This window comes from Erythrolamprus reginae, chromosome 1 (genome assembly GCF_031021105.1).
Source record: "Erythrolamprus reginae isolate rEryReg1 chromosome 1, rEryReg1.hap1, whole genome shotgun sequence".
Lineage (NCBI taxonomy): Eukaryota > Metazoa > Chordata > Lepidosauria > Squamata > Dipsadidae > Erythrolamprus > Erythrolamprus reginae.
In genome coordinates, this window is record NC_091950.1 from 14,517,734 (window position 1) to 14,532,671 (window position 14,938).

Consider the following 14,938-nt stretch of genomic DNA (forward strand, 5'->3'; position numbering starts at 1 on the left):
TCAGCTTGGGTGACCATTGCCAATAAGCCTCTGTATGACACAACGCATCCTTGTGATACACTTATTGCACACGCGGGACACGTGTCCGGTGCTGGGGGAAAAAAGTCTAAACAACTTGGACTGCCAATTTCCCGGTTGAGCCAACTTTCTCACCAGGGCTTGCGCATGCTCCGCTTCTTGCCCCGCTCGCTGTCGGGAGTTGTAGTCCGGCCTCACGTGGGCCGGAGTGAGGCTTACGTGAAAGGCGCTGATCTCGAGTTTGGCTGGGAGATGTAGTCCTTCTCCACGCCCTCCGGACCGCCCTTTTCCGGAAATCCGTCTCCCATTGGTGGAGGAAGGCGTGTGTCCGGAGGCGGTTTTCTCTACTTTGCTCCCTCCCATTAAGAACTACGCGTCCCAGGGAGCACCGCGCGCGCGCCGCCTCTCTCTGTTGTTGTGCCGCCGCCTCTCAGTGGTGCGGTTCGTTCGTGGCGCTCTTTCGGGTCCGCAGCGCTTCCGTTCTTTCTCCTTTCCTGTGGCCCGGCCCGGCGCTGCTTATTCCAGCCCGCTTCCCCCCTCCCCCTTCGCGGCCGGCGCGCTCACGCGAGTCCCCGGCTTCGCTCGAGGCCTACGTCCTTTTATCGCCTCCTCTGCCAAGCCGGTGACATGGCGCGGTTGTCTGTGCCCAGCTCGCAGAAGGCCCTGCTGCTGGAGCTAAAAGGGCTTCAGGAGGAACCCGTGGAGGGCTTCCGAGTCAGCCTGGTGGACGAGGGGGACCTCTACAACTGGGAGGTGGCCATCTTCGGGCCTCCCAATACGCATTACGAGGGGGGCTATTTCAAGGTAAGGGAAGGGGGCTGCTGCCTCTGTGTGTGTTTGTGTGACTGTTTTGGCACCTTCCTCTCCCTGGTGGTCTTTATGGGGGAGGCTGGATTACAGTTCCCATCATCCCCAGCCAGGTAAGGATAAACCAGGTAAGAGACCAGACACTTTACTTTGGGATGGTTAGAGATTGTGTTGGATCCCGATGGGTAAAACTTCTCCCAACAGGGCCAAGAAGAAAGAAAGTGAATCATCCTGAAAGCCCCAAATGGGGAACCAGGAAACAGCTGCCTTCTTCACAAAGCATCTCGTGGTTGGTAAATCCACAGTAACTGAACTTAAACATGCCTGGAATAAACATATATCCATATAGAAACATAGAAGATTGACGGCAGAAAAAGACCTCCTGGTCCATCTAGTCTGCCCTTATACTATTTCCTGTATTTTATCTTAGGATGGATATATGTTTATCACAGGCATGTTTAGATTCAGTTACTGTGGTTTTACCAACCATGTCTGCTGGAAGTTTGTTCCAACATCTACTACTCTTTCAGTAAAATAATATTTTCTCATGTTGCTTCTGATCGTTCCCCCAAGTTAACTAACCTCAGATTGTGCCCCCTTGTTCTTGTGTTCACTTTCCTATTAAAAACACTTCCTTCCTGAACCTTATTTAAGCCTTTAACATATTTAAATGTTTTGATCATGTCCCCTCCTTTTCCTTTTGCCCCACATACTATACAGATTGAGTCCATCCTAAAATAAAATACAGGAAATAGTATAAGGGCAGACTAGATGGACCACGAGGTCTTTTTCTGCCGTCAATCTTCTATCTTTCTATCTCCCAAGTGCTCCAGTTTAAAAAAAAAAGGCAAAAAAAAACCAACAAAGGTTTTTTTTTCAAAAGTTGTGGGGGAGAAACCCCCAACTAGGGAAAGTTGAGTGGAAATCTCAGTGTGGACCCTTTCCAGCTTGGGATACCTGCCCTCTTCCTGGATCCCATCTGAGCATATGGGGGAAATAATAAGAGAGACTTTCTTCCCAGTAGACACACACGTACCAGGCGACAGACGCTATAAATCCCTATCTGAGAAGTAAACAAACCACCGCAGTCCTGGCTGGGTTCCTGGTGAGGAAGTGCCACCAAACTGGGTAGATCAAACCCCAGTTCTGAGAAATCCAGCTTCTCGGAATAAATCCCCCCCGGGCTCTGAGATCTGATTACTTCTGCTAAACATTCGGATGGTTTTGCTGTGGCTATTGCTCATTTTTTAGGCTGGGATTAAATTGATCCTGAAAAGTGCTTTTTCAGTGGCAGGAGTATTTTTTTTCCTTTTTTTAAATTGTGTTGGCCAGAATGACTGTATAAATCTTTGGGAGGTTTTTTTTTTTTTGGCCTCTTCCTCTTTTTTACAGATTATTATTATGTTTTTGCTAGCTATGGCTCTTTTTTATGTGGGATTAAACTGTGATCAGGACCATACCATTACAGCACTTTTCAGATGTTACAAGGGCTTTTGGTGTGTTGTGTTGGGCAGAATTACTGCACAAGCCCTTTGTTCGTTTTCCTCTCTCTTTTCCGGATTTGTACTTCTGTTTAAAGGAGTCATGGTTGTAAAGAATAGCATGAGCAAATAAGCAAGTGTGTGTGTGTGTGTGTGTGTGTGTGTGTGTGTCTGTGTCTTCATATCACCATTTCCTGTTTACCCGGCTGCTTTCCAGATGTGTGGGTTATAATAGTTACAGAAATGAGAATTGATAATCCAACATTGAGGAAATAATGTTGAGGCAATCTGAAAAGCTCCCCTGTTTTAAACTTCTCTCTCTTCCCCTTTCTGTATAACAATTTCAATTACTGGAAGAGTCATTTTGGATCATTGCAGCTTCTCTAGAAATTGAGTAGGATAAATAATAACCTTTTCATTTCTTACATACTCCCAAGTTTTATTTCTCCTCAAAGCACAATTCCTCAACCATTCTTCAATAACAGGATCAGAAATTCTGGTTTATTGAAGTTTGGCGACATGTTCTCCTCAACTAATAAATAGTTATTGATTTTTTTTAAAAAAAATTAACATATGTCTTCAAAGGAATGAATTGGTGAATTCATCATTGTGAATTTATTTATTTATTTTTATTTCTTTATTATTTAGATTTGTATGCCGCCCCTCTCCGCAGACTCGGGGCGGCTCACAACAAAGTGAAAAACAATTTACAACAAATCTAAATTACTGTTTAAAAATATTTTAAAAACCCAATTTCTAAACAAACATACATCCAGACATACCATTCATAAATTGTATATGCCCGGGGGAGATGTCTCAGTTCCCCCATGCCTGACGACAAAGGTGGGTCTTAAGGAGCTTACGGAAGGCAAGGAGAGTAGGGGCAGTTCTAATCTCCAGGGGGGAGTTGGTTCCAGAGGGCCGGGGCCGCCACAGAGAAGGCTCTTCCCCTGGGGTCCGCCAACCGACATTGTTTAGTTGACGGGACCCGGAGGAGGCCCACTCTGTGGGACCTAATCGGTCGCTGGGATTCGTGCGGCAGCAGGCGGTCTCGGAGATATTCTGGTCCAGTGCCATGAAGGGCTTTAAAGGTCATAACCAACACTTTGAATTGTGACCGGAAATTGATCGGCAACCAATGCAAGACTGTGGAGTGTTGGTGTAACATGGGCATACCTAGGGAAGCCCATGACTGCTCTCGCAGCTGCATTCTGCACGATCTGGAGTTTCCGAGCACTTTTCAAAGGTAGCCCCATGTAGAGAGCGTTACAGTAGTCGAACCTTGAGGTGATGAGGGCATGAGTGACTGTGAGCAGTGAGTCCTGGTCCAAATAGGGCCACAACTGGTGCACCAGGCGAACCTGGGCAAACGCCCCCCTCGCCACATTGATGGGACTTTTTCTTGTACGTCTTTAATATGGATATTTATTGTTTTTAGATCTTGTTTATGGTTTTTATTGTTAGCCATCTCGATTGTGGGCTTGCTCTGAAACCTGTTTTCGGTATTTTTCTTGCACGGTGTATAAAATTTCAATCCTTTGTTTCCCACAAAGCAGTATCAGGTGTCCCTGCCATTTATGCATAATTTGGAATTCCTTTGGACAAAGGAACCCGAATGACAGGAACTGATTACTTCAAATTAAGTTTTTAAAAAGCAATTAAAAGCTGCCTTGTTAGCAACCACATTAAGATAGATTTTAATGGCTGAAAGAATTGTTAATTCTGCACGCCTTTTAAGGGGTGTCATGGTTCATTCTGCTTGCTGTTTGCATTCTTTAAAGATTGGGGTCAGTTGATCAAAGGAGAGAGGTTTCTGTCTCAGTAGGGCAATAAATAGAAATTACAATGAGAAGAACGCCTGGTGTCTGGTTCATTTTCTTGGCTCCCCATCTGTCTTTTTCTGGGCTCTATCTCATTCCTCGACTTACAACAGTTTGTTTTGTAACCGTTCAAAGTTACAGCAGTACAGTGTTCCCTCGATTTCCGCGGGAGATGTGTTCTGAGACCGCCCGCGAAAGTCAAATTTCCGCGAAGTAGACATGCGGAAGCAAATACACCATTTTTTGCTATGGACAGTATCACAAGCCTTCCCTTAACACTTAAAACCCCTAAGTTCTGGAGATCTCACCTACAAAAAGATATTGACAAAATTGAACGGGTCCAAAGACGGTCTACAAGACTGGTGGAAGGTCTTAAGCATAAAACGTATCAGGAAAGACTTAATGAACTCAATCTGTATAGTCTGGAGGACGGAAGGAAAAGGGGGGACTTGATCGAAACATTTAAATATATTAAAGGGTTAAATAAGGTCCAGGAGGGAAGTGTTTTTAATAGGAAAGTGAACACAAGAACAAGGGGACACAATCTGAAGTTAGTTGGGGGAAAGATCAAAAGCAACATGAGAAAATATTATTTTACTGAAAGAGTAGTAGATCCTTGGAACAAACTTCCAGCAGATGTGGTAGATAAATCCACAGTAACTGAATTTAAACCTGCCTGGGATAAACATATATTAATCCTAAGATAAAATACAGAAAATAGTATAAGGGCAGACTAGATGGACCAGGAGGTCTTTTTCTGCCGTCAGACTTCTATGTTTCTAAATTACCATTTCCCATTCCCTTAACAACTATTTACTCACCATTATTACTGGTACTCACCATTGAATAAGACACAGTGATCCTGATATTTATAAACATAATTATTTATTCACAGTAATTTTTTTTTTTTGCAATAACAACGCTGATTGGCCAAGATTTTGGCCAATCAGCAATGGCAGACAAAAGTTTGGCGATGGCGTATAAAGTCATCGGGCGGGAAAAACCGCGGTATAGGAAAAAAAAACTGCGAAGAATTTTTTAATTAATATTTTTTTGAAAAACCGTGGTACAGTGATCCCTCGAGTATCGCGAGGGTTACGTTCCAAGACCCCTCGCGATACTCAATTTTTTGCGATATAGTGGTGCGGAAGTAAAAACACCATCTGCGCATGCGCACCCTTTTTCCATGGCCGCGCATGCGCAGATGGTGGAGTTTGCCTGGGCAGCGGGGAAGACCCAGGGAAGGTTTCTTCGGCCGCCCAGCAGCTGATCTGCTCGGCAGCGCCGCAGCAGCGAGGAGCCGAAGATCGGGGTTTCCCCGCCGCTCCTCGCTGCTGCCGAGCAGATCAGCTACTGGGCGGCCGAAGAAACCTTCCCTGGGTCTTCCCCGCCGCCCACGCAAAGGGGAAACCCCGATCTTCGGCTCCTCGCTGCTGCCCGCCCGCCGCTCGAGAGCAAGAGGGGGAGAGAGAGAGAAAGAGAGAGAAGGAAAGAAAGAGATGAGAGAGGGAGGAAGAGAGTGTGAGAGAGGAAGAAGCAAGATAGAGAAAGAAAGAGAGAGAGAAAGATGAGAAAGGAAGAGAGTGACGTCATCGGGTGGGAAAAATCGCGATATAGCGTTTCGCGAAGATCGAGATCGCGAAAATCGAGGGATCACTGTATAGGCTATTCGCGAAGTTCGAACCCATGAAAATCGAGCGAACACTGTACTGCAAAATGTGTCTTATGACGGGTTTTTTTACGCCTGTAACCAGGGGTGGGCAGCAGGCAGTATGGGGTGGAACGCAGTCCCACCGGCGGAAAGCCGCCCCAAGTCTACGGAGAGGGGCGACATACAAATCTAATAAATAAATGAAGCTGTGTGCCCAGCTCCAGCTGACTATCCCCCTCCCATCCTCTTCCTCCTCCTCAGAAAGCAGCAGGGACACCAGCACCGGCAGGTGTTGCGGGAGGCCCATTTCTTCTCCCCTCTTTTCTCAACAGCTAATGGCGCCCATTCACCTAACTACCAAGCCTGAGGCAGGGCGCAACCCAGGAAGGAGAGCGCGGGAAACACAAAGCAAATTGTCACCCCAGCGAGCGACACTGGTGAGGTTGTAAGTTGAGGACTTAACAGTTAACTTGAACGATGATGATCGTTCAAGCCACTCCCACCTGGTCACATGACCGGCAAGACACTCCTACCCAGTCACATGACCACCAAGCCACACCCGCAGTGTGGCAGTAAAAATTTTGGCTGCCCATTACTGCCTATAACCACTTTTTACGCTTATAACCACTATACTCTGAAGAGTGTTCGGAAACATCAGATCGTGCAGAATGCAGCTGCGAGAGCAATCATGGGCTTCCCTAGGTATGCCCATGTTACACCAACACTCCACAGTCTGCATTGGTTGCCGACCAGTTTCCGGTCACAATTCAAAGTGTTGGTTATGACCTATAAGGCCCTTCATGGCATTGGACCAGAATATCTCCGGGACCGCTTTCTGACGCACGAATCCCAGCGACCGGTTAGGTCCCACAGAGTTGGCCTTCTCCAAGTCCTGTCGACGAAACAATGTCATCTGGTGGGACCCAGGGGAAGTGCCTTCTTTGTGGCGGCCCCGACCCTCTGGAATCAACTCCCCCCCGGACTGCCCCCACCCTCCTTGCCTTTCATAAACTCCTCAAAACCCACCTCTGCCGTCAGGCATGGGGAAATTGATTCCCCTGGGCTGTTTCCACTTTATGTATGGTCTGCATGAGATGTATGATTGTTTAAACATAGAAACATAGAAGTCTGACGGCAGAAAAAGACCTCATGGTCCATCTAGTCTGCCCTTATACTATTTTCTGTATTTTATCTTAGGATGGATATATGTTTATCCCAGGCATGTTTAAATTCAGTTACTGTGGATTTATCTACCACATCTGCTGGAAGTTGTTTTTATGTTAAGGGTTTTAAACTGTTTTTTAAATATTGGATTTGTACTGTTTTTTTTCCCTTGTGAGCCGTTCTGAGTCCTCGGAGTGAGGCGGCATACAAATCTAATTAATATAATAATAATAATAATAGTAATAGTAATAGTAATAATATACGGTTGCTACCCGGTCTGGGACACACTGTGCTCCAGTAGCGAAAATGGAGCTGCACGCACAGCTCTGTATGCGCATGTGTGCATCCCAGCAAGATTTTGCTTCTGAGCATGCGCAGCAAGCAAAATCCTGTGAGGGGACATGCGCGCATGTGCGATTTTGGCAATTTTTTGCTTCTGCACATGCGCAGAAGCAAAAAAATAACCAAAATCTCTCTTGCACGTCTTCTTGCGAGATTTTTCTTTCTGCACATGCGCGGAAGCAAAATCGTGCTGGGATATATGCGCAGGCATGTTGGCAACCTGAAGCTGCGCACGCATCGCACCGGTAGTGGCGGTAAGTAGCAACCTCCGCCTGCCTACGACCATTGCAGCATCCTTGTGGTCCCATGATCAAAATTCAGGTGCTTGGCGCATTGCAGTTCATATTTATGACGGTCCCAGTTTCCCAGATTCATAGGATCAGCTTTTTAAAAAATTAAATATTTTTATTATTTTTCAAAAGACAAACATTACGAACACAACACATAGCATAAAAAGGAGCTACATTTGCTCCGCTCAAAATAAAAGTCTTCCTTGTACAAAAGGAAAAACTTATTATTGTCTAGATCAATTCAGAGAATTATAAAAAATACCTATTACAATTCGCTATTTGAAAACAAATCTAGTGATATATTGAAATGTATATATTTTCTAACATCGTTATCTCATTGAATATATATAGATACATTCTATTATAAAACATCACTACATAACTTGTTCTTTTTAATAAATTTAACTTTTTGACTTAATAGTTGAACATTCTTAGACATTTTTTTTATCCCACCAGATATATACTATCTGCCAAATATTATAGAATTCCGATTCTTCTTGATTATTTAACCGCCTCGTCATCATATCAAGCTCTGCACATTCTATAATTTTCCTGAGTACTTCTTCTTTCTTTCGGTGTCTCCATTTCTTTCTATCTTTGTGCAAAAACTATCCTAGCAGCTACTAATATATGAATTATTAAGTAACATATTTCTTTTTTATATTTATTATTTGAAATACCTAATAAAAAAACAAGATATATGATCAGCTTTTTGGGGACCTTCTCCCAAGCAAAGTCAATGGGGAAGCCAGATTCCCTTAATAGCCGTGTTACTAACTAAACAACCACAATGATTCACTGGGCAACTGTGGCAAGAAAGATTGTAAAACAGGGCAAATTTCACTTGAAGAAATGTCTCGCTTAGCAATATAAATTTGGGGCTCAATTATGGTCCTGAAGTGAAGACTAAGTCCAGTCCTACATCAGCCAAAAATAATTAGGTGCTACCAGTGCTGTGGCACTTTAGCTGGTAACAGTAGAAATAATTTGGTATCTAGGGCAGCGTTTCCCAAACCCAAATGGTATTTCTGGAGAACAGTTTCAGGTCATTCTTTGTCAAGTGGACCAAGTGTCCACCTGATTGATTTTTGCAGCCTTGTTTGAAAAGAAACCATCACAAAAACCAGATATATGATAAGGGGAAACATGCTCTTTCTAATGAAATAAAAATGAAGATGATTGAAGGTGAGAAAACAGAGCTCTCTTTCCTCACTTTCAATCTTCATTAGAAAGAACTAGCTTTTTTTCTATCGCTCTCTTTTTTCTCACCTTCAATCATCTTCATTTTTATTTCATTAGAAAGAGCATGTTTTTTTCTATCATTTATGTGGTTTTTGTGATGGTTTCTTTTCGAATAAGGCTTCAATTGCACCTGGTCCGCTTGACAAAAAATGGCCCTTTCCTTGAATCCCAACTTTTGACTAGAAAGGATTTGTAGAATGGGAGGATGGGAGGGAATAATGAAATGGCTGTGGCAAACGGAAACGATGACGGTACCTTGGGTTTAATCCCAAAACAACAGGAGCACCATTTGGAACACTGTCAGCAGAGTTGGCCTTCTCCGGGTCCCGTCGACTAAACAATGTCATTTGGCGGGACCCAGGGGAAGAGCCTTCTCTGAGGCGGCCCCGGCCCTCTGGAACCAACTCCCCCCAGAGATCAGAATTGCCCCCACCCTCCTTGCCTTTCGTAAACTTCTCAAAACCCATCTCTGCCGTCAGGCATGGGGGAATTGAAATATCTTCCCCGGGCCTATATAATTTATGTACGGTGTGTTGTGTGCATGTTTTTTAAATTATGGGTTTTTAACTTCGTATTATTAGATTTGTATTGTACATTGTTTCTATCACTGCTGTGAGCTGCCCCGAGTCTAGGGAGAGGGGCGGCATACAAATTTAATTAATTAATTAATTAATTAATTAATTAATTAACAAAGTCAGTCCGTTGCAAAAATCATTATAATTTGGAACATCCTGAAACGATACCCTTAGCACCACTCGACGGGAACATGTGCCTGTCCTAGGTCCCTTGGGAAGGACTTGATAGGTGAAGAAGAATGTCACATCCAGTTCAAACGTCTGGCAGAGAAGAGATTGGACAACAATTGTCTGAGGATGATAAAGGGACTGGAAACGAAAACATACTGGAGCCAGGGTGGCGCAGCAGGTAGAGTGCTGTACTGCAGGCCGCTGAAGCTGACTGTAGATCTGCAGGTCAGCGGTTCAAATCTCATCCCCAGCTCAAGGTTGACTCAGCCTTCCATCCTTCTGAGGTGGGTAAAATGAGGACCCGGATTGTGGAGGCTGTGTTAAAAAGTGCTATTGCTAACATGTTGTAAGCCGCCCTGAGTCTAAGGAGAAGGGTGGCATAAAAATCACATACATACATACATACATACATACATACATACATACATACATACATACATACTAAAAGCGGTTGCAGAAACTGGGCATGGCCAGTCTGATGAAGAGAAGGACCAGGGGAGACATGATAGCAGCGTTCCAATACTTGAGGAGCTGCCACAGAGAGGAAGAGGTCAAGCTGTTTTCCAAAGTACTTGAAGGGGACAGACAAGGAGCGATGGATGGAAGCTGACGAAGGAGAGATTCAACCTGGAAATAAGGAAGAACCTTCTTACGATCAACCAGTGGAACAGCTTGCCTACAGAGGTCATGAGAGCTGTAACACCTGAGACCTTCAAAAGGAGATTGGACTGCCGTTTATTTATTTATTTATTTATTTATTTATTATTAGAGTTGAAAGGGACCTTACAGGTCATCGGGTCCAACCCCCTGCTTAAGCAGAACATCCTACATTTGCCCAAAATGGTGTAGGAACTCCTGCTTGAGCGGGGGCTGGACTACATAATGATGGTGAACCTATGGCACGGGTGCCACGCGGAGCCATATCTGCTGGCACGCGAGCCGTTGCCCTAGCTCAGCTCCAATGTGCGTGTGTGTGCCAGCCACCTAATTTTTGGCTCGCACGGAGGCTCTGGGAAGGCGGTTTTTTGCTTCCAGAGACCTTCCAGGGGGATGGGGGAGGGCGTTTTTACTCTCCCCCAGCTCCAGGGAAGCCTTTGGAGCCTGGAGAGGGCAAAACACTAGCCTCCTGGGCCCGCTAGAAGTTGGGAAACAGGCCATTTCTGGCCTCCAGAAGGCCCCCAGGGGGGAGAGGAAGCTGTTTTCGCCCTCCCCAAGCATTGAATTATGCGTGTGGACACTCACACATGCACAATAACACACACACACACTCTTTTGGCCCCCAAGGAAAAAAAGATTCCCCATCACTGGACTAGATGATCTACAAGGTCCCTTCCAACTCTAATAATAATATAATCTTGTCTGAAATGGCATCGGACCAGATTATCTCCGGGACCGCCTTCTGCCGCACGAATCCCAGCGACTGATTAGGTCCCACAGAGTTGGCCTTCTCTGGGTCCCGTCGACTAAACAGTGTCATTTGGCGGGGCCCAGGGGAAGAGCCTTCTCTGTGGTGGCCCCGACCCTCTGGAACCAGCTCCCCCCTGAGATTAGAACTGCCCCCACCCTCCTGGCCTTTCGTAAGCTCCTTAAAACCCACCTCTGCCGTCAGGCATGGGGGAACTGAGATAACTTCCCCAGGCCTATACTGTTTATGTATGGTATGTTGTGTGTATGTTTTCTTAAATCATGGGTTTTTAGTTTTAATTATTAGATTTGTAGTGTACATTGTTTTTTCTATTACTGTTGTGAGCCGCCCCGAATCTACGGAGAGGGACAGCATACAAATTTTATAAATAAATAAATAAGGCAGGGGTCTCCAACCTTGGCAAATTTAAAACTTTAAAGCTCAGGAATTCTGACAGTTGGTCCACAAGTTTTAAAAGTTGCCAAAGTTGGAGACACCCGGCATAGGGTTCCCCCCGCCTTTTTTATTTTTGAGCATGGGGTTGGAGTAGAACAGTGGTTCCCAATGTGGGGCCCATGCCCCACAAGGGAGCAATTTTATTTTCAATTGGAACCTTGTTTAAACCTAGTTAATGGCCTTTTAGGCTTCCTCTGCATGAGTAGTTTACTTTTTGAATAATAAGAATTATATATTATTGGGGGGGAAGGCCTCAGGATTTTAAAGATGCTTAGGTGAGGCATGGCCCAAAAAAAGATTGGGAACCACTGGATTAGAAGTTCTCCGAGGTCCCTCCCAACTTTGTTATTCTGACTGACAAATCTAAATTATTATTATTATTATTATTATTATTATTATTATTATTGTTTATTAGATTTGTATGCCGCCCCTCTCCGAAGACTCGGGGCGGTTCACAACAGTAATACAAAAACAATATAACAGTGAAACAAATCTAATATTAAAATAAAACATATCTAAAACCCCAACAATTTAAAACCATGCAACACATACATACCAAACATAAAATATAAAAGCCTGGGGGAGGATGTCTCAGTTCCCCCATGCCTGGCGATAAAGGTGGGCCTTGAGTAATTTGCGAAAGACAAGGAGGGTGGGGGCCGTTCTAATCTCTCGGGGGAGTTGATTCCAGAGGGCCGGGGCCACCACAGAGAAGGCTCTTCCCCTGGGGCCCACCAAACGACATTGTTTGGTCGACGGGACCCAGAGAAGGACAACTCTGTGGGACCTTATCGGCTGCCGGGATTCGTGCGGTAGAAGGCGGTTCCAGAGGTATTCTGGCCCAATGCCATGTAGGGCTTTAAGGGTCATTACCAACACTTTGAATTGTGACTAGAAACCGATCGGCAGCCAGTGCAGGCCATGGAGTGTTGCAGAAACATGGGCGAATCTAGGAAGCCCCCACGATGGCTCTCGCAGCCACGTTCTGCACGATCTGAAGTGTCCGAACATTTTTCAAAGGTAGCCCCATGTAGAGAGCGTTGCAGTAATGTAAATAATACAACAGCCCGAAAAACATTGCACCGTGTGCTCTGATACTAAACTACAGTATGTTGAGGTATAGCCGACGTGTCAAAAGGGCGTTAAGTTGGTGAACATGCACCGGCAATCCATATCAAGGGATCTTTGGTTTCATTACTGTACTAACTTGAGCCTTAGTGGCACAATGATTAGAGTTCAGTACTGCAAACGGTTTCTGTTGACTGCTGGCTGCAGTTCACCAGTTCAGGTCTCACCAGGCTCAAGGTTGACTCAGCCTTCCATGCTTCCGTGGTGGGTAAAATGAGGACCCAGATTGTTCGGGATGATATGCTGACTCTGTAAACCACTTAGAGAGCGCTGTGAAGCAGTATACAGTGGTACCTCTACCTAAGAATGCCTCTACTTGCGAAGCTTTCTAGATAAGAACCTGGTGTTCAAGATTTTTTTGCCTCTTCTCAAGAACCATTTTCCACTTACAAACCCAAGGCTCCAAAACTGTAACCGGAAAAGGCGAGGAGACACCTCCGTGGAGCCTCTTTAGGAATCTCCTGGGAGGAAACAGGACTGGAAAAGGCAGGGAGAAGCCTCCATGGGGCCTCTGTAAAGAATCTCCTGGGAGGAAACAGGGCCGAAAAAGGCTGGGAGAAGCCTCCATGGGGCCTCTCTAGGAATCTCCTGGGAGGAAACAGGGCCGGAAAAGGCGGGGAGAAGCTTCCATGGGGCCGCTTTAGGAATCTCCTGGGAGGAAATAGGGCCGGAAAAGGCGGGGAGAAGGCTCCGTGGGGCCTCTCTAGGAATCTCCTGGAAGGAAACATGGCCGGAAAAGGCGGGGAGAAGCCTCCATGGGGCCTCTCTAAGGAATCTCCTGGGAGGAAACAGGGCCGGAAAAGGCGGGGAGAAGCCTCCATGGGGCCTCTCTAGGAATCTCCTGGGAGGAAACAGGGCCGGAAAAGGCGGGGAGAAGCTTCCATGGGGCCGCTTTAGGAATCTCCTGGGAGGAAATAGGGCCGGAAAAGGCGGGGAGAAGCCTCCGTGGGGCCTCTCTAGGAATCTCCTGGGAGGAAACAGGGCTGGAAAAGGCTGGGAGAAGGCTCCGTGGGGCCTCTCTAGGAATCTCCTGGAAGGAAACATGGCCGGAAAAGGCGGGGAGAAGCCTCCATGGGGCCTCTCTAAGGAATCTCCTGGGAGGAAACAGGGCCAGAAAAGGCGGGGAGAAGCCTCTGTGGGATCTCTCTAGGAATCTCCTGGGAGGAAACAGGGCCGGAAAAGGCTGGGAGAAACTTCCATGGGGCCTCTTTAGGAATCTCCTAGGAGGAAACAGGGCTGGAAAACGCTGGGAGAAGCCTCCATGGGGCCTATCTAGGAATCTCCTGGGAGGAAATAGGGCTGGAAAACGCTGGGAGAAGCCTCCATGGGGCCTCTTTAGGAATCTCCTAGGAGGAAACAGGGCTGGAAAACGCTGGGAGAAGCCTCCATGGGGCCTCTCTAGGAATCTCCTGGGAGGAAACAGGGCTGGAAAAGGCTGGGAGAAGGCTCCATGGGGCCTCTCTAGGAATCTCCTGGGAGGAAACATGGTCTCCACTCTCCCTGTGGTTTCCCCAATGCTTTTACATTGATTGCTATGAGAAAAATTGCTTCTTCTTACAAACGTTTCTATTTAAGAACCTGGTCACGGAACATATTAAGTTCATAAGTAGAGATACCACTGTATAAGTCTAAGTGCTATTCCTAATTTGGTAAGAAGACTAAAGTGATGAATAAGTGAAAATTTATGTCCTCGGTAAACAAGAAGTTATGGATAAATGTAGGGGAAGTGCAATACAGAATCTTCCGTTGAACGAAATCTGACTTACTGAAATTTTCTGGGTTTGAAGGCTTGTGTTGCAATTCCCTGCTTCCTGCCACGGGCTCACTTCCTTGCTCCCAGGCCTAGGTGGAGTTGTGGATGAGTCACAAACCCCCGAAGTCAATTGTGAGCAACTTTATAAAGGCAGATGCTGTTTTCCCTCAACTGCCTCAGCTGAAGCCTTGGGGCACACAGTCACCTGTGGAGATCCCATGGTTTTCCCAGTGGCCTCTCCCACTTGGCTGGGCAAGGAAGGTGTATTTTGCCCACCTGTATATTTTTTAGCCTTTTGAGTTGTTTCACCTGCATTAAAGAGCGTTTAGAGAGCCCTGTGAAGTGGGCCTGGGACACTAACATTTGCAGGAAGGAATCTGAGCCATAAATTTGCCTGAGATCCTCTAAACCAGTGTTTCCCAACTTTGGCAACTTGAAGATATTTGGACTTCAACTCCCAGAATTCCCCAGCCAACATCTGCTGGCTGGGGAATTCTGGGAGTTGAAGTCTAAATGTCTTCAAGTTGCCAAGGTTGGGAAACACTGCTCTAAATGTTCCGACGTTTTCTGCAGATCAATGGCTTTATTGTGACCAATATAAACAACCCCAAAGATGTAGAAAATGTGGGTGTGGA

The 14,938-nt window shown here is 45.8% G+C and overlaps 1 protein-coding gene across 1 annotated transcript in view; it reads left to right on the forward strand.

Annotated features, from left to right (window-relative positions):
• The first annotated feature begins 327 nt into the window (after positions 1-327).
• CDC34 (cell division cycle 34, ubiqiutin conjugating enzyme) overlaps positions 328-14,938 on the forward strand; it is a 58,012-nt gene continuing 43,401 nt past the window's right edge. Inside the window, exon 1 of the mRNA XM_070744994.1 lies at positions 328-822. Within this exon, the coding sequence (XP_070601095.1) occupies positions 646-822 (177 nt within the window). The 5' untranslated portion in view covers positions 328-645. The remainder of the gene's footprint in view (positions 823-14,938) is intronic.